The sequence below is a fragment of the Polyodon spathula genome, chromosome 16, assembly GCF_017654505.1.
Source record: "Polyodon spathula isolate WHYD16114869_AA chromosome 16, ASM1765450v1, whole genome shotgun sequence".
NCBI lineage: Eukaryota > Metazoa > Chordata > Actinopteri > Acipenseriformes > Polyodontidae > Polyodon > Polyodon spathula.
The window spans coordinates 6970749-6995965 of record NC_054549.1 but is presented as its reverse complement, the minus strand read 5'-3'; the positions used below and the strand labels follow the sequence as shown (position 1 = coordinate 6995965).

Below are 25217 nucleotides of genomic sequence, written 5' to 3'. Positions count from 1 at the left end.
AATTAAAAGCACTCAGGTAGAAGAACGGAACAGAACAGAGGAGATTTCACTCATGATGATGTCTTTCCTTACTTAAGAAGAATCACAATCTAGATGCTATTTGTATAACTTCCATAAATTAGAGCTATATAAATCAAATCTTGTCATTTTGTTCTCAAGTTCTGAAGCCAGTTTCTTAAATGAATGATAAGGCTTCAAAACTAATTTTAAACAGATCAGTACTATGCTTAAGATTTAGCAACTCACACTGCTGCTTCCTGTTACAGTCTCACTTCCTGTGCTGAAGGTCAATAAAGTCTCATACTGGAAGTAATAAGGTACTGTACCAAGAAGTAGTTGCTTTCCTTATTTGTAGTTTACTTGCAAGATCGGTATATTTCAAATTTAAGTAAAAATGTGCTGTTCTTTTCACTTCAAAATAGTTAGAATATTGGAAAATATATACAGTGATGCTATCTAAAACAATTTGTTTTTGTTTTAGTTTAGCAGTCAGTGACTGACCTCTGCCCTCTTACAATCAGCCACACATATAGCTCGATGCATCTTTGAAAAACACAATCAATGCTTACATTTCCTAACGAAATAGCCTTCCGGGCTACCTTATAATTACAACTCTCAACGAGCACTTGGGAACTAGGATGTGGTTTAAAGACCCACTTGGCTGAAATAATTGTTTAGCACAAGCAGGATGACAAATTTACCATTAGCATCCTCCATCAGTTTTAATAACGGTGGGAAATCATTTCATTTCATGTTTATTGGGATGTTTATGTCCATCTGGATGCGTTCACATTTCCACTTCATTTAAAATTCATAACACTGCTGTAATTGGCAAAGCAGCACGCACCTGTTAGTTTATCGGTACCCTATTGTTTTTCAACAGCGTAATCTGGTCCCATTCATCAAAAAACCCTTGTTTGATTGCTTCTCGACATGAACTGTGGCTCTGTCGTACAGATCACCTCCTAGAAGGAGAGCAAGTATGTCATTGAGTACCAAAGTCTTGCAAGAAAGTTGCTTAAACCTCACAGATCTTGTGTGGTACAATATGGAAACCCTCGGAGAAGAATTAATGATGCCTAATCAGAGAAAGATCCTGCTACTCTCATTACAATCACAGCCCATTAGAACCTTCAAACTAATTCTTCTTGATTTTACAAGTGGTACAATTGTCAAGAAAGACACCATCGCCAATTATGTAGGTTTCTCAGACCCTCATTAGAGCTAAGCATTAACTTGGATCATGTAGCCTTATACTTTAACTATGATAAAAGTATCAATATTGTAAAAAAGTGTAAAGCTATCAATATTGTATAACGTGTAAAGCTATGCATTTTGTAAATACAAATAAAGTTTAAAGCCCAGTTAAACATTTTTTGTATACTATGGCTACATTTCTGCTGACTTCATTCAGTAAATTAATCCTGTGCAAAATTTCACCCTGGAATAAAAAAGAATCATATCACAGCAATAGTGAAATATCAATTTTTGTTGTGACTAATTTAAATAACCGGTTGCATTATCACTTTGTAGATCCTCTTCAGTTAAAAATAATTGCTGTTTATAGGAAAATGACTAAACAGGCCAACTTTGTTTGCACAGACTGATAGCCATTGGTTTAATCAAACAGTCATTTCACAAGTGAACCATCCAGATTTCTGACACGGTTTTAAATGGTACCTTCACAAATCACCACCTTCTCAAAAAGTGTTGCAAAGGATGGGGAGTTTAAACCGCTCCCCACTCCCTGTGTTATTTTCAATTAAAACAACAACAACAAAATAAGAAAATACTTGTTTTGATCTGAGCAGCATCGTCAAAGGTAGGGTTCAGTAACCTCATGCACACAGTGGTCAATGATTAACTGTCTCTTCAGTTTGTATTTACTGAATTACATTAGTTTATAAGTGCTGCGAAAGAAGATCATGATGAGGTAAGAGCACAATACGTTGTTTTAATTCCTGTAAAATGCTGATAATCATGTACAGCTATGTAAAAGTTTTGCACCACCCTATACAATTAACTCATTCTGCTTCATAAAGTCGAATGAAACCTGTTGAACAATGTTAACATATTGAATTACGTATGGCTTTGTAGTTTTCCATTTTCCACAAAAAATTGACAAAAATTTTAAAAAGTGACATTTTGAAAATCTAACATAAAATACTGTACTAATATTATGCCTTCCAGTAGACTTTTGTGATTTTTTTCTATTTTATTTGACTGCATGATGTTAAATAAAATATATAAATGATGTTCATAATTTAGTTTTCTTTTTAATTTTTTTAAGTGATGCCTCAATCCTAAAATTCTAGGTGTTGCAAATCTTTTGTCCATTTCTGTATTGCTATATAAAGCTTTTGTAAGTGTGACATTAATAATGAAATGATCCAGTATACTTTATTCAATAAGACAGCATATTATGTCATATACAGTAACACATACATTACTAAAAAATTTTTTAGTAGAAACCCATTTTTTATTACACATTTAAGAATTATTTATAATCCCATGTCAACATTGTAAAATGGTATCTGAAAAACAGCACCTGTAATCAATATAGATTGCAAGTAAAGCTAAATAGTCTATGGAAGAATGCGGTAAACAGAAGAGGAACTATATAGTGTAAAATGTAATGCTATACTGCAACTTTAGATTCATTATCTGAGATGTTTATTTTGTTCGTTTTTTGGACACATATGCTTTTAGCTGTAAAGTATGCTGCAATGTTATCCAGTATTTCAAGTGCTGCAATCATGTTTCTTTTTTCACAGGTTGATGGTAATTGCAGTCAGCGTGCTGCATTTAGCTTTCAGTATTGACCTAAAAGCCTCCCATGGAAGTTTTTCCACGCCTGGATTTCCAAACCCCTACCCCAACAATATCAAGCAAATCTGGAACATTACAGTCCCGGTGGGGAACAGGATTAAGCTTTACTTCACACACTTCAATCTAGAACTTTCTTACCTGTGCGAATATGACTACCTTCAGGTAATTTTGATAAACCTCACTTCGTTAGGAAACCTGTCAATGTTATCTATTTCAGTGGGGTTCCGTATGTAGGTTTAGAGAAGCCCTCAATGCGTGTAATTGTAACACCACTGTATCATTGAAGAAAACCTTGTTTAGTTTGACTTTTCTTAGCTTTGAAACAACTAAAAAACACTCTTTTCATGGACAGCAAGCATTTGAGTTCCCCGCATCCCTCTGTGCTGTAGACAAGACCCTTCTATGAGGAAATATTTACTTGTGCTACAGTTCCAAGAGCACAGGATGTGTGGCCAATTGCATACAACACCTTAAGTTAAATATCCCCTTAATTTTCTCCTTATGTGTCAATCCTAGTTAAGGGAAAATTTATCCTGAAGTGTTATACTTAAACTTAATGCTTAAAATGTTTTATGCAACCAGCCTGGGGGATTAGTGTAGATGCTTTGTGAATAAAATGCTTAAGAAAAGGATTTTAATCCAGTTCAGCATGTGTGGGGTGAACTTGAATGTCATATTCATGGTCCCAGCGGACTGCCTACCTATTTGAGTCACTGACTATACGGCTTTCAAAGAGTTTAGAACTTTTAAAAATCTAAATAAAGTGACTTAGTTACACAAATCAGGCCTTAAAAATCATTTTGCGACCCAGTCTCTATTTTGCCCCTTTTGAAAATCATGCTGTTAGTGTATAAAACATGTATTAATATTTTTATATTTTTAACTTTAAGAAGTCTAAGGTGCTTTCATTAATGTGTCCGCATGCTTGTATCTGAATATTTCAAATACATAAAACAAACTTTTCAGATTATTACAGGAGGGAACGAGACGGCACGGTTTTGTGGAGAGAATGGTGTAGACACTGAGGATGCACCCGGGGTTACTACAATCTACTCAACAGACAACACCATGACAGTCGTTTTCAGATCTGACTATTCCAATGAGAAGAGGTTTACCGGCTTTGCAGCTTTCTTTGCAGCTGAAGGTAGGAACTTCAACCTTGTTGATGTGGTTTGTAAAGCGCACAGTGGTGCTGCAGAACAGAAAACCGTAATACAATTTCAAAAGTGTTTATCCACCAGCCTCTAATCAACTCCTTTTTTATTCTGGCTCAATCATTATTATCAGTTTCCCATTTCTCTTTGACAAACATTTATAATAAAACGTGGGGATAGGATAGTGGAGACTCAAGACTTAACAAAACACTACTGTTAAGTTAATTGAAATAAAGGAAGTGTGAAAATGCTTGTGGGCTAGTAACTGGATGGCTATAATCAGTCGAGTCAGACAGATTACAACAGGAAATTGATTTCTCTGCGTTCTTCCATTCCCAACCATCCTGCTTGCATTGATGACAGATTTAAGCTCCTCACTTCCTACGCTTTGCAGTTTCACCTCCTCTGCCTAATCATATAGACAGGCTCCTTTCCATGGGTGATTCGTATATGCATGGAGTTAAACAAAGGCAAGATCCTTCAGCCTGTGCTAGCAAAAGCGTTTGTTAGAAAGGGCTTAACATTGTTCTCTAAATTAGTATATAGTGTACAGTGGTCACATACACTCTATATATTAGGAGAAGAGTGAATTGTCTGTAGAAAAAACAAAAGAAAAGCATAATAGTAATAAATGCCAAAATGGTTGCGCTGCATAACAAAGAATATGGGTGTAAAATAATGCAATATTAGTATCATTACTATACGTGGCCTCAGTTACTGGCTCCTTGTATTTTTTCCAGAGTGCCCTTGGACCCTTTAACATTCCTCTAGTTTCCTGTTATGAATGACACGGATGGAACCCAGTTTCTAAGACCCTTTACCACTGGGTGAAACCCAAAACCTAGACTTGAGAACCACTGGTATAGCGCCTTCAACATATTCAATGTGTTCTTAGAGCCTGTTATATGAATCTTTCTAGCACTGAAAACATTCATTATTATCCTTGAATTGTTTAACTGAATGTAAAATATGACAAGAAGCCACGTTTGACTTTATTTTTGGCTTCAAACGATAACAACAAAGATGTTTATAGTCCGATATCTTTTCTAATGTCACTTGATTTCTAGGAATTATTTTGGCTTATCACTGCAAGTAGAGTTTAACTCATTCTTGACTGATGCAACCCGACAAAAAATAAACCAATTATTTCGAGGCAATGTCCAGTTACAAAACAACAAGTGGCAGATTGAATTTTAGAGCTGTCCACAGGAACGTGCAAGCGTGGGTTGATCCGCAGTTCTTAAAAGCTGTCCTCCCAGCTTACCGTAATTAGCAGTGAAGGGTTCAGACAATTAACCTGTCATTGTCAGCCCTGATTTACAGTGCCTGAGAGAAGGGCGTACTGTCTGTCACTCCCAGATCAGTGAGTGACAAAGCTATCCGAAAGAATTACACGAGCTGCCAGTGCAATAATAATAATAATAATAACGATGATGATGGTGATGATGATGCTTTTACACCTGCTGCTGCTGAGACGTCGCTTCTAAGCAAAAGGCCAGCCTGCCAGCCCTCTACGCTTCTAACAAGCACCCAGAAGCATTACCTCCCTCTACCCCATCAAGGGCTTTGTCTGTGTGCTGTGGGTTACACAAGGGATTCTGTATATTGCAGCTACAGGCACCGCAGCAAGCCCACTGCAAGTCTGCTCACTCGCACATGACAAATCTGTTGAGATCGCAATGACTACATGGCCCACCAAAAAAAGGTTTATAAAAGTGGTTCATGAAATGTTTAATCATTATTCCTGTTTTCCCAGATATTGATGAATGTGCAATTACAGAGGATGGAGAGCCTATCTGTGACCATAATTGCCACAATTACATGGGGGGCTATTACTGCACCTGCAGAATGGGGTACTCTCTCCATTCCAACCAGAGGATATGCACAGGTAAGGGGCTGTACTACATCAGACTGCTTTTTTGCATTACCACGTGCTATCACAAGTATTCAATTAGGAGATCGTATTATTAGTAAATCTGGCTTTGTGCAGTAGGTGGTCCATACTGTAAACCAGACAGAAACAACTATATAATTCATTCAATCTTTTTAGTTTATGAACTTGTTTTTGGTGTGGTTTACTCCATTCAAGCATGGCGCTCTGCATATAAAGACTAAAGAACCTAGACGGACAGGCGGTTTAATTGCACCAATCAAAAACTCCAGGAGAATTCAGTTGAATTTCCTGTCCCCAAAGCACATCCTCGTATGGTTCATTTAGCCAGGTTTGTCAAGCCACAGCGTGAAAGAACTAAATATCTAAAGAGAACATAATTAGAAAATGCTGCAAGCTATGAATCATGCTAGCATTCCAAGCGGGTGTAAAAGATGATGTTGAATAATACGTCTGCCCTGGTGCTAGCCTGGCTGAGGCTCATGGGAGGAACCCAAATCCAAGTATCTCAGACAGCTAATCTCTGACACGCGTCATGAGTTCAACTAAATTACTTTGGGCTCCCGGGGGGAATAAGATGTCAAGGCAAAGATAATTGATACCTTGCTTTCGCACATAGCAGTAATAGCACCTGGATACTTCCATAGATAATTCATCACTGTTAACAAAACCGACTTTATATTTTTAATTGTTGTAAATATTAACAAGAAAATGATCTGATACATAAACCATATATACGTCTATGGATATATAAGTTTAATAATAATAATAATAATAATAATAATAATAATAATAATAATAAATGAAAAACGAGTTATTAAATTACAATTTAGAAGACATCAGGGCAGGATAACAGTCATAAAGCATATTTAACCTTTGGGGAAAATAAATATTATTAATTAAAATAATACCTTTTTAATTCTAATAATTGTTGTTGATAGATGGTCTAATATCCTAGTGGAATGTACATGAATTGGTGTCCTTTCATAGGACGTCTACAGGAACTCAATATGAAAAATGTATTACTTCATATGTAATTCCAAAGTTACATTAACATTGTTTACTTTCAAAATATAAGTATACTGCATCAATAAAAAATGGTTTCACTGTCTGAAATGTATGACTTTTAAATTATTTGGTTTGTACTGCAGGCCCAATTCACAATCACATTGTGTTCCATTCTATTCCAAAGTCAAACACAAACAATTCAATAAGTCTGAGCTGATGACCTAGCGCCAGTCAAAGTACCCAATACACCGCTGTGGGACAACTGGCATTAAACTCCATCAGTTGTTATTACTGAGGGGTTTGTTCTGCCTGCTGAGTGCTGCACAGTAAATGATGAATGACTTGTCTGGTGCTGTGCCTGTTGACAGACCTGAACACTTTTACTATGACTGAACAACAATGCAATGCTAATCCTGCAGAAGATGACAGCACCCTGACTTCTCTATCAGCTCTGCGGTTGATTTGACCTTCTCACTCTGGAAAGGAAGTTTCTTTCAATGTCAGATCTGTCCTATAATGGAAAACAAACAGACCTAAATGTATTACTGGGCATTGCTGTCCAGGTAATATGAGGCATGCCCAACATACACCATACTTCATCACTGACTCTACCGCAGAACATTTTCTGTTGCTTTCAGCGCTCCAAGCAGTGTCACATGATTTAATATGCTTGGATTTATTTATCTATTTATTTTCCTCTAGTCAACTGCAGTGGACAGGTATTCACCGAACGATCAGGAGAGCTGATGAGTCCAGAGTTCCCTTCACCCTACCCCAAGCTCTCCAGCTGTGACTACCACATCAAGGTGGAGGAGGGCTTCAGCATCGTACTGGAGTTCGTGCATTCCTTTGATGTAGAAACGCATCCAGACGTAAAATGTCCTTACGACGTTTTGAAGGTTAGTAGATTTGTGGTTAAAGCATAAATAGCCTCAGATGTCATTTGAATTGCCTTTAACATCCAATAGCAATAAAACTATTACAATGACATTTAAATCTACTGACACTTCAAAGGGTGATAGTTTAAAAGCATTCTCTGGTATAGAACACACACAACACCCTTTCATGCATCTACTTGTATGTTATGTTGTATTTACAGGGCATAGTGGCATTATGTGACTCAACCTTTATTTGACCCTTTTCCTGTTGCTATGTTTGCATTAGCATCCATTAACAGAGCAGGGGCTGAATGTGGCTTGAAATCGTCGGATGGCGCAAGGTGACTCTAGTGGTGTAAGACCAGTCATGTTCTACAACTGCTGGGAGTGATGCATGGACTGTAATTTAGAAACATATTATTTTAGAACAGGCAGCTTTGAAATCAGTTTGTTTCATTATTATAAAAGGTGCAATTAGAAGAACAAATATGTAGATCCATTCGATACTGACTGTAAGTGACACAACTGTGATAAGTACTATGGGGTTTTAGGGATCCCCAATATAAAACAAAACCATGGTCCATGCTGTAAATGTGGTTATTCCCCTTTGAAGATTAAAACACAGAAAAAAGAGTATGAGCCGTTGTGTGGAACATCGCTGCCGTCGAAAATGGAGACGGGAAGCTATGAGGTGGATGTTACTTTTAAAACAGACTCCTCAGGGACCAATACTGGATGGAAAATCAAGTACACGACCACAGGTACTTCTCTAAACAATCTGTCATTGGATCTGAACATACCCAAACATAATGCATGGTAGTGGAACAGGAATGTGTATTTTGGTGAGTTAATATCACTCATAATTTCGCTAAATGTCACTTTGCGTATTAAATTATGACATGTAGGAAAATGATTGCAATTCGTTTGGTTTTTTCAGCAAGCTAATCTTCCCTACCATTCCCCACAGCGATGCCTTGTCCTGATCCTGTAGCGCCTCCCCATGGTAAAATCTCCCCGTCCAACACGAGATTCATCTTCAAAGATCACTTTAGGCTCACTTGTGAGATCGGATACGAGTTACTGCAGGTAAACCTTTAACTTTTACAGTACCAAGCGCCAGTTTCCAATACAAATTAATAAAAGTACACTAGTGAAAGCATCACAGACATCAAAAAAAGTAAAGGGAAAGCTATCACCTATTTTAACAATCTAAACATCGACCACAGCCCTCTTTCCATTCTATTTTATTCATTCCCATTATCTCTGAACCCAGTGTCTTGCTATCAGTCTTATCAATGGTATGAGCATGAAGTTTATGTTTACTCCAGGGGAAATTAGGACTGTCATCCTACAAAGCAGTTTGCAAGAAAGATGGAACCTGGGACAAACCGATGGCCACATGCAGCTGTGAGTGACACCATTAGTCCAAATCTTTTTACGTTTGACTGTCCGTCACTTGCTTCTTGTCCAGCCTTGAAAGATGGAGTGAAAAACCTGAAATAGCAATTTAGACAGCAGCTTTTAACAGATATCAGGCTAAAGAGTATTGAAAGCAAGAGAGAACAAGTGGGTCTTGAGACTTGATTTAAAGTGAGCGATTGTGGGAGCTGCACGCACTAAAGCCGGAAGAGAGTTCCAGAGAGTCGGGGCCAGGAACCTAAAAGACCGCTCCCTGCGTGTGGTTCTGATTGGGTATGACTAGATATTCTACTTTTCATAATGTTTGTAGTTATGTCCCTTTAAAGGCTTCACGTTCTTAATCAAACACTAACTACCAAAGGAAGCTGTTTCTTTTTACCCTCATATCTTGATTAGGTTAACTGTTGAGTTAACTGATTGAGTTATCTGACATTAACATTAATTAAGGTTTAAAGGGAGGGAGAGAGATGGAAAATAAAAACCAAAAACTAGAAGCCTTAGGTATGACAAGCAAGCCAGAGTCAGAGGACCTCAACTTACATGTAGGGACATAGCGGTTCAGCAGGTTGGAGAGATGCTCTGGACTGTGTACTCTGGACATGAGAATACTCATATAAAGCTCTCGGTTTTGTTTCAGTGGTTGACTGCACGCGTCCGGATAGCATCTTCAATGGCACAGTTGACTTCACCACCTCGACCTACCAGTCTGTTGCACGTTATAGATGTAACGGCCCTTTCTATGTCATGAAAGGGAATGGAGATGGTAAGGACAGCGGTGTACATGTTTAAAAACAACTTAACTCAACACAGCCACATGAAGAAACCAAGATTTAAAAAGAAACGTTTCCTTACATGTTCCCCTTTGTCTTGCTGTTGATAATATGAGTTATACACTTGCAGGAAAGTACACGTGTGCCCACGATGGCTACTGGAGGGACTCAAAGGGAAGCAACGCCTTGCCGGAGTGTGAACCATGTGAGTAATCCATTCCTACACCAAGGCCTTTCCGTTTCATGAGTCTATTAGCACATCCATAGTCTTTTGTGATCTCTCAACAAACAGACCTTGTTAAATGTATCTTGGCATTTCCCACAAGCAGTTGTAGTTGTAGGGAAGCAAGCTTCTTCCTCCTTTAATAGTGGTTTGCCACTGTAAACTTCTTGAGGTATTAAAATGACAAGGTTTTTGGATAACTACCTCCTTAAATAGATTTGTTAATAAATCAACCAAATCTAGGGAAAATATCCAGGGGTGACGATCAGAATTTTAATGCCATCTACTTTTCTTCCCCATTTCTGAACTTACTTGAATATCTGTCTATAATGCAGTTGCATGCCTTCTTTCTATTTTATTTGCAACACCTTCCAGTAGTTCAAACTTTAGGTTTCTTTTCCCCCCAGCTTGTGGGACTCCAACAGTTAGAACCCTGGGACGAATTATTGGGGGACAACAGGCGCTGGAGAAACAGCTCCCATGGCAAGTCCTGCTGGAGGTGGGGGGAGATTTTAAAGGAGGAGCCACACTCCTTTACGACAACTGGGTCCTGACTGCTGCGCACGTGCTACACAACCACGGAGACACCGCCAATGTGAGGGTGAAAATGGGGGTCATTCACAGGGGGGACAGTAACGCTGTACTGGCCGCGTCCGAGAAAATCTTCATTCACAAAGACTACAAGGATGACAATATCAACTTCGACAACGATATCGCGTTGATCAAGCTGGAACACAGAGTGCCCATCAGTGAAAAAATCATGCCGGTCTGCCTGCCTGGTAAAGAAGACAGGTTTGTTGTCAAACCTGAAGAGTATGGCATAGTGTCTGGATGGGGTGTGACGCGAGCTTCAGGTTTAGGACGGGGTTCTCTTTCACTAAAGTATGTGGACTTGCCAGTGGTTGACTTTGAAACATGCAAAGCCGCCTATGAAGGTAAAGTGTCAGACAATGGGCAGCCTCTGATTATCACCGACAACATGATATGTGCCGGATTCAAGACAGGCAAAAAAGATGCCTGCTCTGGGGACAGTGGTGGCCCTTTTGTTTTTTATGACCAGGAAGGAAGCAACTGGTTCCTCGGAGGCATAGTCTCCTGGGGATTGGAGTGTGCAAAGGCTGGGCAGTATGGGTTATACACCAAAGTGACCAATTACCTTCCATGGATAGAGGATATTATTTCAAAGAACCGTTAAATTTGAATCATCTTGTATATAGCACTAGTGTCAGATAATAGGAGCTATATGTCCAGATCAGTTTTTAATCTGGAGGGGAACATTGATCAATGAATGCAGTAAGTGAAATGCTAAACAAATACATTAATCATGCTTTACTTCGCGTTTCTTTTTAAGTCGATTGTTATGGAGCTGTAAAAGAGAAATGCAATTCAACGAAACAGGATTTAATCTCTGAGTAAGGTGTACATTAAAGGTTGGTGAATAGGGTCCTGTACTACTGCTAAAGAGGACTCTGATTCATTTAATGATAAACATTTTTAGCAAGACAGAAAATGGCTTTTTCATGCATATTTGGTATATATCCTTTCCTGCATGTTGTGCCCAGACCTGTCTTTCAACAGCTGAGATAAGCTTCAGACTTATTCCTCAAAGCCTCATTCACAGCCATGCTGTTACTGGCTCATGCCTCACTGGTGTGAAATAACCCAGACTGATTTGCTCAATACAACAATTAGGCGATGTAATACCAATGCTTTATTACACATCAAAATCAGCATGCAATACAGAAAAGGCACTTCATGCATAATTACCAGTTTTGGGGGTGACACGGTGTGCAGTCCTCTTTTCTCCGGTCCAACAAATAAACTCTATACCAGCTTTTTTTATACCCAACCTGTGGCACACTGCTTGTATCACATAATGCTTTAATGAATCTAAAAAAGTGTGTTATATGTTGCAGAATGGTAAATAGAAAGTGTCTGTTTTGACCCTTCAAAAAATAGGGGTCTCCTGACCCTTGACGAAGGGGTCAAGCTCATTCGTTTTGTTGGCTAATAAAAAGGCTCTATCCACCCATACTGTATCGCTTTTTATTTCCAATAAAACTACGGGGCATTCCCATTCCCAAAAACTCAATTACTGCCATGTTTGCATTAATTAAATAGCACCAACCAATCAGAGAAACATTACAAATAAGTGCATTGTAGTAGCCAATGATATTAGCCCATCTAGATCAGGCCATTGCACAGCCCAGATCTTTTCATGGTTAATACCTTTTAACACTCAGCTTTGAAACTCTGTGTAACACCTCCATTGCTGTGTTGTAGCTCTGAACTCAGGGTCTGATAATGAACTCAAATATTGCTTGCTGTCTACTTCCCTAGCTTCTTATGTGTTTAATCTATCACTGTTGCACTGAGGTTGAAGAATGCATCAGTGCAGAATAAACACAGAAACACCTGAATCATTGAAACAGACAGTTGACAGATTGGAACATTTGCTGAATGCAGACTTGATAAAAACAGCTTACTTAGCCAGCGCTGGAAAAAATAAAATACATTTGAGACGTCTTGATTCTGGGTGTATTTTGCATATCCACTAGAATTAGTACCTTAATTGTTCCATAATGTTCATCATGCTTCACGCACTGTATACGGCAAACCTGCTTTCCACTTACCTATTTTAATCACACCATTCAGTTCTGCTAACCATCCGCTCAGACAAAGACAGGCATTTTACTGGATTACAGTGCGTCTATCTCAATGCATTATCTCAATGCTAACATTATAGCTGACAGAAGAGAATGAGGGACAGCTCCCCCTTAAGAATCTTATTTGAGTCGTACTTATTTAGTCAAACACCATGAACAATTCCTTTTCCTTAAGCAGGACAACTAAGCCTTGAAATATATAGTAGTAGGTATTCTTGAGCTTACTGCATTGCGATCTAGGCATTCTCTGCAATTTGATTTTGAACAATACTTCAGGGTACAGAGCACTTTGTTATATTCGTGTAGGCTCTATGATTACAGGTGGTATAATCGAAATGTCACTCTTTTTAAATAATGCCTCTTTTCAAGCCTTTAGTGGAGCATTGGAAGCCATGGTCGGGGTACAGTGCACTTATTCTTCAGTTTAATAGAGTTTACTATTACAGGATTACTGGTATTGGCATTGATTGATATGCTTATTTTGTAAGAGTTGTCGGCTCGCAATGTTGACATGGAGAGCATTACCTATATACATAGTGCATGCATATTTCTATAAAGAGCATACTGTAGTTTGCTAAACGCCTCGATCAGGAAAGCAACCACAAGAACAGAAAGAGTTAAACACATGCCTCCATGTCCATTATCTTGAGTTAACCAGTGCATGAGTTCAGTCTTTAACAGCTGTCCCTGTATTGAGCTGTCTTTATTGTCACATTGCACAGAAAAACTTCTACCTGTCGATAAGCAGCTTTCTTGGCTGTAAGAATTTCATTCAGACAGGAACTGTGCACACCATGATGTCCATTACCAAGGACCTTCAGTGTAAGAAGACACGCAGAGATAAGAGTCCTGAATGAAGATTCATTTAAACTACAAACAAGAAACATGGGAGACTATGGCAAGCCAAGTGATCAATTAGAGAGCTCTCAAAATTGCATTTTAAGACATAATTTGCAGATATCTTTAAAATGAATGAGATGTCTGCATAATCAAGATAACAATTCAGACATACTGTACAGACATACTCAAATTGATTTACAGGTGTCTTTAAATAATATGTTTTGCTAGCATGGTATGCCAAACTGTCATTTCGAGAGATCTCGAAATAACATCCTGTTCATTTAGCGAGATCGCTAAATCATTTTAAGATATCTCAAAATGACTTCCCTGCCAGATTTGCCTCCCTAACCCACAGGAGAGCCAATGCGATGCTCCCTTCAGAATCACCACCGAGGAACGCCGACTCAGCACAGCCAGGACATCACCCTGCACACCACTGGCTGTGCATTTACCAGGTGAGCCAATCAAGCACCCCACACTACTGCATTATGAGGTGTGGAAATTCACATATTTGGAACTTCACACTATCCGTGGTACAGTAGCTCCAGTAAATACATTTTAAAGCTTAATGCCAAAATATGAATAACAAAAGATAAAGGCTGCTAAATATCTTACACAACTCTAATATACAGACAGGCAGAATCACATGCACAGATTCTTATGGAGTGTTTCATTTACAATTAGATCATTGTTATTTATTTCCTAGCAGACGCCCTTATCAAGGGCAACTTACAGTTGTTACAAAGTATCACATTACAGAATATCACATTACAGATAAGAGCAGTTAAAAAGTACAATAAAAATCAGTAGCAAATAAGATCATAGAGCAAAGTAAAGAATACAGTAAATAATTACATTTAAGAGTGAGTTTGACTGAGCAGTTAACTTAGAGTAAAAATATTTACTTAGACGAGTATAGTCCAGTAAGAGCATGTAGTAAGTAAGATAAATGGATGAGAATGATTTCAAATAAGAGTATTTACAAAAAACTTGAATGGGTGACCCCAAGGTTCTTGGTGGATGACGAGGGACAGAGAGTGGTGGATTCAAGAGGAAAAGAGATAGAGATCAGCGGTGGGAGAGGAAGAGGGGGAAGGAGGTCTGATTTGGAGAGGTTGAGATGATGTGAGTCCAGGAGGAGATGGGCGAGAGGCAGGTAGAGATACGGGAGGAAATGTTGGAGTCAGAGGTGGGGAAAGGAGAGGAAGATCTGAGCATCATCAGCATAAAAATGACACAAGAAGCCAAAGGAGGAGATGAAGGGACTCAGGGAGCGGGTGCAGACAGCCTTGGGGGACACCTCTCGAAAAGAGAGCAAGACAGAAAGGGTGAGCCACACCTGGTACACACGATCGGACAGGTAGGAGAAGAATCAGGCAAGAGCAGTTCAAGAGTCCCAGATCAGCAAGGGAGGACAGGAGAATAGAGTGGGTGACTGTGTCAAAGGCTGCAGAGACATCGAGGAGAATTAGGACAGAGAGGGAGGCGGCATGGGCAGAGAGTAGAGAGCTAGTGATGGAGAGAACAGCAGTTTCAGTGGAGTGTGCCGGGCTAAAACCAGATTGGAGGGGGGTGAGCAGAGAATGTGTTAATAGGAAAGCAGGAAGCTGGCGATGTACCGCTCGCTCAAGGGTTTTAGAGAGGAATGGAAGAAGGGAGACAGGACTGTAGTTCTTGAGGGATGAGGGCTCAAGGGCGGGATGTGATGCAGGCCTGTTTGAAGGCAGAGGAGAAACATCCAAAGAGCAGAGAGGTGTTGAGAAGAGAGGAAATGAAAGGAAGTAGAGCAGGGGCAGCAGCCTGGAGGAGGTGAGTGGCAAGGGGGTCCAGAAAACACGTGGTGGGCTTATGGCTCTGAAGCAGGGAGCAAAGAGAGTCCAAGAGGGACGAGAAGGAGGAGAAGGAGGGTAGAATAGCAGCTGGGTTCTGAAAAATATAATGTTACATGTCCCCAGGTCTTTTTTTTAATTGCTCTTGCTGCAGTGATTTAGTGGACAGATCTCAACCCCCAGTGCACTAGAGCAGACATTTTGAAAAGTTGTCAGCATGTTAACAATGAAAAGAAAAACAACAGGTACATTATTTAAACAGTTGTAGCAACACATAGGGATGTATAACGCTATATTTTTTGGAACCCCACTATTTAGTATTTAAGACATTTATTTAACCTTACAAAACAAATACTGTAATTCAAGATTAAAAAAGAAACTGCACTGTTTATACTTGCAGGGAACATACAACAAAACAATCTACCCAAATCAGTTAATGCACCAATGTACATTTGGCAAAACACAACGCAGCATGTAAATGTATTCCCCTTTTGCTATTGAGAGGGTGTGAACATCTCATATTAATCACACCTCCTGTTGTGCCTTATTGCCACTTATCTGTGCAAACGTTGTCCCAGTGAAAAAAAGTTAATTAAAAAGCACTACCAGAAGAAACATAATTGCCTGGAATATTAAAAGAAAATGCTGGGTTCTATTTTTCATGATAAGCAAAACATGTGGGAGGGAGGATAATGATGCCACGTACCACAGATTATCGCTTTTAAACATTTTACATCGAGGCAGCTTGAGTGGAGCGCTCTTGCTGTGAGTTTGCGCTCTGTTAAGGGCTCCTGCACTAAAGGGATTAAGGTTGAAAGGGAGCCTTTTTTCTGCGTTTGGACTGTGTGTTTCCCTCTTCCTCAGTCTCCTGGGTGCAGTTCCTGAGGGACTGCAAAGCCTGCACTTTGTTTAAGCGTTTCTCCAGCTCCTCCTCGCAAGCCTGCAGCAGATCCTTCGCTTTCTCTGTGTCCCAGCTCAGCGCCGCAGACAGGTTCTGCAAGCCTTCGTTCAACACCAACTGCAAATGACAAGGAACCCGGTCAGGTTTTACCAGAACCGATACTTTACACAAAATGGAGCTTTCTCTTTGGGATTTCTCTTTCGGGAACGGCAAATCAGCGAGCCCGCTGCAAGTTTTTGGTCTGGTCACTAAAACTTCACTGCGGCTTTACACTTACTCACGTTCAAGATAGAAAGTCTTAAATACATTTACAGTACGTGTTACTGGCACTGCTGTTTTGTGAGGAGATAATGCTGACCTGCTCCTTTTTCCAGCAGATTCCTAAACAGTATATTATATGCCTTTTCAATGTCTTACTGAGCGACAGTGTATTGGACTAATCATATTAAAAACTTTGTCTTCTCAAGCTGATTTTCTATTAAATATGGTGTTAGTCTTATCAATCAGAGAAGCACAGCACCATCTCCTGGTATGTAAAGGGAGGAAACTGCACAAACAACAATACTTTTTACAAAACTGTAATTCACTGTAATATAATATTAAGCATTGTTGAAAGGTAGTGTATGTATATACTTAGGCAGATATTTTCATTTCATACTGGTCATGTGGAAAGCATTCTTAACATTACAGTACTGAGGCATCCAGAGAAATGCAAGGACTTATTTTTCTAAATCTGTACATAACCCGTGACTCTGTGTGTGTGTGTGTGTGTGTCTTTCTGTACCTGCAGGTCTTGGTTAGACAGCCTGGTTTCAGGGCTCGTTTTACCCTTCAGAACCATGAGTGTTCTTTGGCAGAACTTGGAACTCTGTCCAGCAGTCTCCTTGGTGGAGTCCACCTCCATTCCATCAGTGACATCATCTACTGAACATGAGCATAAACAAATAGGGTTGAAAAGATCCTGCCTGATTTAAATAACGAAGGTGTGGCTCTCACTAGAGTACAAGCAGCTAAAGGAACAAGATGTGGACTCGGGTGCATTCCTCTATATCTTTAGACATGCCACAAAGCGATGTAAAAACATTTCTTTAAGCAAACGAAAAAACCCTGTCAACAGCTTTTTACATCTCAGTATCTGAGCGAAAGCACCACCTAGTGGATAACTTAATACTGTTTTATAAAATGACACATGAAAGGGTTAGTGGCTGACCTAGTAAACCCACTCGGTGAGTGGATTGCTTTGCTGTTGATTTTGTATACAACTAGAGCAGTCTGAAAAGGCACGCTGGATAATTCCTCACCCTCCTGGCTGCAGCCTGTACTCGCTGGGCTTGTTTCCTTCTCTGCAGCCTGAAGGTAGAGCTGCAGGATCTCCCTGGACTGCCGCTCCTCTTCCCTCTGGTCCAGAACCCTCTGGAGGGCGTCCTGCAGGCTCTGCACTTTAGTCTCTTTGTGTCCCAGCTCCCTGGCCAGCTCCTCACAGGATACATCCACAAGACACTGCAAAACTGAAGTCATTACCGACTCCACACTCCTTACAGGACACAGCCCTGCTCACATGTTCAGCAGATTAAACAGCATTGTTTCAACTGCCTTAGAAAAGTTTACCCGAGCATAGCAATGTGCAATAAAGCATAGTGAAACGGTAAAGCACGGGACAAGCATAGTAAGACTGCAAAAATACTTTTATAAGGGTTGTGCGACAGGATAGCGTTAGGAATGAGACTCAGAGACCAGAAAGCTGCAGTTTAAAAAGAGTTTGTACACACTTTTAATAATAACTAATGATAAGCAAAACCATACAAACACTTTACATACACGTGGTTTGAGGCCGAGGCACTGTTTACAATGAAACACTGCACTATAAACTCCCCTAAACACTGGTACATCAATACAACCTTCAACTCTAACATTAATACCCGTGATTGCCCTTTTATACACCTGTGGCAGGAGCCTAATTAATCATGAATCATTCAATTACGGCCCCAGCCACATTCCCATGTGTGTTCCGACAGGGAAGAATTTAACCCTCTGTCTGCCAACCCAATATTCCCCACCCACACACATACCTGTGCACCGGCAAGACATTCACCCTGCCACAGGCTGTTAAAAGAAATGACGAAATGCAATTCTGCAGTTTAAACAATGTTATTGGTCTTAAAGGCAAACAATGTTTTCCTAACATACGTACACAAATACATAATACCAGCCTCACTTGTGCCAAAACCAAGTCACTCAGACATACGCACAAACTTAGCTTATCAAGCTATAGCACCAAACTGTACAAAAGTGCAATGAACGGCAATGCTAGCTCAGGTACAGACAGGGATACTTTTCACTGGTTTTGTCCTTTTACCTGGAGTTCCTCTTCGGACATCAGTATGATGCTGGAGAGATCTCGTTTCAGCTGCTGTGCCAGACCCCTCCACGATTCGGTGCCAGTGAAAGCGCTGTCCATCTCATCGCTGTCAATACTCTCACCTAACCAGGCAGTCCCGCCATCAACTGCCAGCAAGAAGAGGAAAGTCCTGTTGGCTTCGATCAGATCCTGTTACACTTCCACTACGTTTTTACAAGGGACAAGAACCCTTCTGCATGACTCTCACAACACATTGTTTGTAAGGACATTAATATTTATTATTGAGAGCGTAGAAGAAATATGAGATCTGCTCTTGTAAAAAAGCCTATGTCCAATTTATCATTAATAAAAAAAAAAAAAAAACTATGTCCTGTTGAAGTCTTTTAAAACCAAAGATTTATATATATATTAATATATGGCCATGTGGCTGAACAACACCTTGCTCAATCTTACCTCTGGTTGCAGGACCCCATCTCTCTTTGCTATGCAGAATCATGAACTTGGTGTTAGGTGGTAAGCACATGAAGTATGCCTCATCTTCCACAATGGTGCCATCGTCCTCTAACACCACAGAGACCAGCACCTTGGAGTCCATGCCTAACGTCTCACGTCCTGGATGCAAAATACAAAAAGATATTCCTTCAATTACAAAATGATGTGCTTTGGTTAGCATGAATTTAGCAATGGAATTCTGAAACAAAATGCTTTGTTACCGTTAAAAGTGAGTTAGCAAGGCAAGGATTACTTTTGCTGGTCAGTTATACTTTAAAATATATCTTCAGTTTTGTTTACCAAGTGGTATACTGGTAGAAAATCAACCGGCTGCAGTCTTTTTGGGGTTTCCCTATCAGCAGAACAAATTCTACTGCCAACAAGAAGCGCCCCCAAAGAAACTGTCATTTAACATCAGGGCTAAAGAAGGAGAAATTATTGTTTTATTGATTTTAAGTTTAGAGAAAGTGAAATGGGTGGTTATATTAAAATATGTTTTGTGCAGCAGCGGGTATAAGGCCGGGGTTTACAAAAACAGGCTGGAAGCTAACTTATTACTTATACACTCAGAAAGCGCAACATTGCACAGGGATCTGTTTCCTTGCTTATGTAAACTTCAAAGAAAGAATTTAAGGTTTGCAGGTACGCTGTCTTAGGCCACACCTTAGCTGTTCTTGCCCTCCCCTTTCGATTTGTGGAGCAAGAAAAAGAAAGTAATTTTACACAATTAAGCCATTCTCGAGTGACTGTACGAATACGTTTTTATAGTTACATTATTAACACTGAGTTCATTGTAAAATAACTATTGTGAGAAGGTTATACAACTCGCCTAAACGGTCCGTCACGGCCATTTTGCATAATAAATACAATACATTGTAGCTTTACGGCTTTGTCTCAGGTGTGCTTACCTTTAGTTTTTAGGTCTTCCAGAGACCGGACTGCAATTCCATACGATTTTTGACGTGAAAAGTTGCAGACTTTACAAGGTTTTTCTTCTGTCATTATTACTGCAACAAAGTTGCTGTATTATTTGAATATATCGTCTGTGGAATATTAAACAAAGTAAAACACGTCTGTTCTGTAACACACTGTAACAGTTTTACTCTGACATTATTCTTGTTTTTACAGCAAGCGCTACAGTAACAACGAAACGGGAGAATAGGATTGTGGGAGTTGTAGTCTTGTCTCAGCTGGGTGGACTGAGCCAAGACTACGATTCCCATCACTATGTTTGTTCTTCAAAGTGTAATCCACGATTCCTATTTATTATTTATTGAAATCAATTGCCCTGCACCTTATTAGCTTTATTGCCATTCCCACTGCTTTCTGTATCACGTGTGTAGATGAACTTTTCATTTGTAATACCTTTTTTTTCATTTGGTTTGGTATAACTTAAATTATAATACATTATATACTTATTTTGCCCCAAGCATTGGTAATTTGAACACATATTTAAATAGTTTCTGAAAAGACACACCTAGATGGTATTTAATCCCCCCCCAGCAATAAATACAATCTACAACCATAAAGTCGCCCCCCCCCCAAAAAAAAAAAAAAAAAAAAGAAACTTCATACGGTAAAATGTGCACTTTCCTTCCCCACGCCGCGGTGCTGTAACTTTATATAATCGCTGTGCTGTAACTGAATCCCTCACTCTTCTCTCAACAACTCCTGCCTGGGGTATGGAGTGGAATCGCGTTGGTGGTGTATTAGCACTGCCTGGGAAGATGGCGTCCTCGGAACCAGCCGAGCAGCGGCCGCAGGTAACCGCAGGTTTAACGCGTTCGTTCGTACGGCTTTCTTGTTGCGCGTTTAATTTGCTTTGCATGTTGTTTAGACAGTAATAGAAACCGTAGAGGGATGGGAGCGGTATGCATGGACTGTTTCTGCTGCAGAAACGCCCGACTTTGCTGGTTCGTGTTAACAGGTGCAGGCCAAACACAAGTCAATATGTGTTTATTTATTTATTTTTATTTATTTATTTATTTATAATCACTCAATTGAAGAACTTGCGCAGAAGCGCTATTCTGAACAGCGTCTCTTAAACCGGGCTCCGGGAGTCTCTGCTTTTTGTGCAAGGCCTGTGTAAATTAATGCTTTATCTAGATGTGTGTATTGTGGAAACGCTTTGGCGTGGCCACAGCGCCAAGATCTAGCGTGCAAGATCTTACAAATAATTATAAAAACTGTTCACACTAGGTCACGTTTGACATTTTTGCTAATAGTGGGAGGCTTGGATATTCCCTTCCCTGTTGACTTGTATAAAGTCACCAATGACTCTACAAGTTTTTTTTTTTTTTTTTTTTTTTTTTTTTATCTATATCTATCTATATATAATCTGTATATCTTCTGTATTGTACACGTGCACATAGGTGTAGTAGTTATCAAGCAAAATAAATATCGTGCTTGCTATGTGAAGTTTGATAGGTCTACTCATTGTTCAGACTGTAGTGACATGGCAACATTTTCTGGGGTCTCTTGCAGGGCATACCATATGTAACGACCCATTTCAGAATCGATTTAAAATTGACGTCAGGCCAGGGATTGCATGGCAAGGTACTTGTACCAACCACAAATGACTGACACAGAATAGAAGAACCTTTTATACTGTTTCTGTGACGAAGAAAAGACTGATTAGTTGTCAGTGGGGGTGGCTGGTATATTATACACGCTTGTGTTAAATGATAAGCGATCAGCACCCCTAGTTTTCACTGAGTCATCTTCTCCTGGTTTGCTTAATTCCCTTGCTTATGAAGAGAGCTGCCTCATCTGCTAGTCACCTATGGGCTTTTCTGACTGAGTATTGGGCTGACTATTCCCAGTGGTAGTCATACCCCTACAAGATTCACAAGTCACATGCTGTCTGTTGTGACCCACGTCTACTGCTGTGATAAACTCTCCCTTCGGCTGTTTCAAGTTTCCATGACGACCAGTATTTTGGGACAGGGTTCAAAGACAGACCAGTAGTCAGTTGCATGGTACTTTCTGACAATTACATCAGGCTGGGCAGTTTGAGACCTGTAGCCTGAGTGATTGATCCCGTTATGAATCATTCACCACAGGAGCATGGAATCTCTGTATAACCACAGAGCCATTTCTTTAGTACATGTTTCCATTTTGTGTTTCTGTTTCTAATTTACTGCTGTTGAAAATCACAGATTAGTTATTGCAACACCAGATGGAATTAGCATTGGGGCTTGAGAGCTGCTTCCATTGCTCTATTTTTCCAACTCCAAGGAATGGTCTTTCAGAACCGTTTCTTCCAGCGATGCCTTGATTTGCACGCTCTGGTTTACAACGAGAAAGCAGGAGAAACCTTTCATGACTTTTCTTAAATCTTGTAAGCCAATTTGTGTTAAAATCTTGATGATTATTCATAACATCGCACATGTCTCTTCAGTTCTTTTTGAATATTTAAATTTACAACAACTTATTTAAATTTAAAGACACACCTTTCCTAATCTTTTTTTTCAGTCCTGTTTTAAAAATAATTAAATAGCCTGATTTATCTGTCGAACCATTATAAGTAGATTACCCATTGATGTATGTGTTACTGCCTGAGACCGACAAAAGCCTTGTCCTCATTAATGAATTTTACTCTGTACTGGCAATGGGCTGTCTGAAATGAGATTTGCCAGCCCGGGACTGTATGGCCCTCGAATCTTATCTGGATGGCTGCAGGACACACTATGGCAACAGTTACCATGCGGTTTTGCTTTACGAGGCCCTAGGGGCTGTTTTTCTGATTGCATTTGGAAGCACAAGACATATCACCGCAGCTGTATTTTTATTACACTTATAATCGCGTTACAAATTGCTGTGATGCGTGATCGCAAAACAGGTTGTCCGCTGTGCAACCTGTGGGTGCTTGATAAGCTGTAATGGAGTTAACAGCGTTCGCCAAGTGCAAATGGGCACTACCGGTTTATTCATCTTTCCATACCCCATTTCTTTGGTCATTACCATATTTCCCCATCACTTCCTGTGCACCTTCATGCTTGATTTCACTAAATCAACGCTAAGCAGACAGTCTCGGAGTAAATGACTTATGTACAGAAAGCAATAGCTTGCTAGTGTAAAAGGTGGCCAGAATATACAAATGAGAATTGACACAGATTGGAAAAGCAGAGACCAAGGATGGACATAGGGACTGAACTACAGTATTCAATTGTAGGGAAAGTTTGAGGTACACTGCATTGGTGCGGCTGGGTTAGCAAGCTTTGGGGTGCCATTAACGTTATTGTCTGTTCAATCCAGCAGCTTTCAAAGGCGTGCAGTGAAATGGATCTGTGGCTGCCACTTCCGTGCCAATTCAGATTTCATATTCTGTGGTTTTTTTTTTTTTTTCCCCCAAAAAGGGAGGGAGGCTTTCTTGGTGGTATTGTGTGGCTAGAAGGATACATCAAGGAATAGTAAACTGAAATGAATGAATCCTGTTTTAAACAATTGAGGATCATTGCTGTACAGTGGCTGTGACACACGTTCATATTGTACTATGGTGCATGCAAGGCAGTAAAATTGTGCAGCCTGTTTGCATATTTAACAATAGAGTGCAACATCGCAGCTTTGAATTGTATATAGGGATGGAAATGAAACTCCTATTGAATAGCAGTTTGAGCCTTTCCTGGTTTTACTATGACTTTAATAAGACACACCAGTGCTTGTTACCTATACACTGAGGCTAATCAGACTCTTAGTAAAACCTGGAATGCCTGAAACTGCTATGCAATAGGAGTCTTATTTCCATCCCTGGTGTAGCGGTTTGTGTCATTCCATGTTTTGCATCCATAGAACCCTGAACTTCAAGGCTAAAAAAAATGCATGACAAAGTTCCAACACGGCTAACCACTGCACTTAGGTCCGACCCAACTCATCATGACAGACCAGTGAACAAGCCTCCGCTATAGCCATATGTGGCTTGTTTATGACTGATAAGATACAAAACTATTGTCATTTTCCCTCTGTTGGGATAGTGAGGTTAATTGCAGCACTATTGAGTTTGTCCAGAAGATGGCAGTCTAACTCAATTTCTTTTCTCTCCTGCAGCCTGGCTCCCCTCAGATGAAGGAAGTTGCTCCACTGAGACACACGCTGGTAAGGCAATACAACGTACTCTCTGTATAATAGGGCAGGTAGGTTGCATACAGTATTTATGGATCTGCTGTGTTTTCTTCTCCCTAAGTCACATTCAAAAGCACTTTCTGTCATCTTGGATTAAATCAGCCGATACACAAGATAAGGAACCGTTCACATTTTACTTTGTCAAAGTTCACAGCCTATAGAACATATTTGTTAAAAGCACTCACGTTATTAGTTGGTTTTGTTTAAAAGCGCGTGCTGAAGCTGTGCTGCGATTCCCTACGAAGGAATGAGAGTAATTATTTTGATAGTTTCTAGTTTGCGGAAGTGCAGGTATATAAACCATTTCAATACCCATTGAGGATTAATAAAGACTGGCTCAACCAGACACCTACCAGTGTGTGTGAATTACATTCTTCCATCTTTTATGTAACATTAAAAGAACGCTAGTGTTTGAAGCTTGGTGCCGATCTTCTGATGTGCAAACTCTGCTAGATTCTATTACTCTGGAGTCTTACTGTTTTATAGACTCAACTCTCTTGTATATTGTACAATACAGTTGCTTTCCAGCCAGGCGTGTCCAGCTTTGCATTGCTAGTGGACTCGTACATCTGCATGGTCATTTCTTCTCTTCATTATAAGCCATGCTACTGAGTTTATAAATCTGGGTCCAAATTTAGGTAGGAGGATGTCCAGGGTCTTCTGGACACTGGGTACGTCCACTAGGTCTGCTTTAAAACAGCACTGTTTTAAAAGAAACCTTTCTTTATTGGTTTATTGGAAACATGTGAAATATGCCTTTTTTTTTTTTTTAGTTTATTTCTTTTCATTATATTTTTTTTTTACTAATTTGTGGAAAAGAGCATTATATATTTAAAA

General features: G+C 39.7%; 3 protein-coding genes across 7 annotated transcripts in view; 2 read left to right on the top strand and 1 right to left on the bottom strand.

Moving 5' to 3' along the window:
* The first annotated feature begins 1698 nt into the window (after positions 1 to 1698).
* Positions 1699 to 12200, top strand: masp2 (MBL associated serine protease 2). Its single transcript, XM_041274186.1, has 11 exons — positions 1699 to 1933; positions 2775 to 2991; positions 3796 to 3973; positions 5740 to 5871; positions 7585 to 7781; positions 8374 to 8521; positions 8728 to 8846; positions 9089 to 9167; positions 9817 to 9942; positions 10080 to 10154; positions 10580 to 12200. The coding sequence occupies exons 1-11, from the start codon at positions 1926 to 1928 to the stop codon at positions 11365 to 11367; spliced, it is 2067 nt and encodes a 688-aa protein (XP_041130120.1). The 5' UTR covers positions 1699 to 1925; the 3' UTR covers positions 11368 to 12200.
* Positions 12201 to 15173: 2973 nt separating this feature from the next.
* LOC121329012 (DNA fragmentation factor subunit alpha-like) lies at positions 15174 to 20433 on the bottom strand. Of its 2 annotated transcripts, none has more exons than XM_041274188.1 (6): positions 20168 to 20433; positions 19221 to 19379; positions 18765 to 18913; positions 17710 to 17908; positions 17193 to 17332; positions 15174 to 16525 (listed from the first exon to the last, which is right to left on the bottom strand). In XM_041274188.1, the coding sequence occupies exons 1-6, from the start codon at positions 20259 to 20261 to the stop codon at positions 16313 to 16315; spliced, it is 954 nt and encodes a 317-aa protein (XP_041130122.1). In that variant the 5' UTR covers positions 20262 to 20433; the 3' UTR covers positions 15174 to 16312. The 2 variants fall into 2 exon arrangements, with proteins under 2 accessions (XP_041130122.1, XP_041130123.1); XM_041274189.1 differs by having other exon boundaries at positions 17193 to 17329.
* A 497-nt stretch (positions 20434 to 20930) lies between these two features.
* The window catches only part of pex14 (peroxisomal biogenesis factor 14), a 55592-nt gene continuing 51305 nt past the window's right edge, over positions 20931 to 25217 (top strand). For 3 of the 4 annotated variants that reach the window (XM_041273515.1, XM_041273516.1, XM_041273514.1), the window contains exons 1-2: positions 20931 to 21022; positions 24306 to 24353. In XM_041273515.1, the coding sequence (XP_041129449.1) occupies positions 20942 to 21022; positions 24306 to 24353 (129 nt within the window). In that variant the 5' untranslated portion in view covers positions 20931 to 20941. Of the gene's footprint in view, positions 21023 to 21164; positions 21187 to 24305; positions 24354 to 25217 lie in introns of those variants that run through there. The other variant, XM_041273517.1, reaches the window with a different exon arrangement.

What these genes read in the sequence shown, in the direction of transcription:
- LOC121329012 (XM_041274188.1), bottom strand. Translation starts at nt 20,261, where the DNA reads ATGACAGAAGAAAAACCTTGTAAAGTCTGCAACTTTTCACGTCAAAAA. An exon ending in TACAGGCTGCAGCCAGGAGG is followed by an intron (nt 17,333 to 17,709) that starts GTGAGGAATTAT and finishes GCTCATGTTCAG; the next exon opens with TAGATGATGTCACTGATGGA. An exon ending in TGTCTAACCAAGACCTGCAG is followed by an intron (nt 16,526 to 17,192) that starts GTACAGAAAGAC and finishes TGTCATTTGCAG; the next exon opens with TTGGTGTTGAACGAAGGCTT.
- masp2 (XM_041274186.1), top strand. An exon ending in AGCTTTCTTTGCAGCTGAAG is followed by an intron (nt 3,974 to 5,739) that starts GTAGGAACTTCA and finishes CTGTTTTCCCAG; the next exon opens with ATATTGATGAATGTGCAATT. An exon ending in AATCAAGTACACGACCACAG is followed by an intron (nt 8,522 to 8,727) that starts GTACTTCTCTAA and finishes CATTCCCCACAG; the next exon opens with CGATGCCTTGTCCTGATCCT.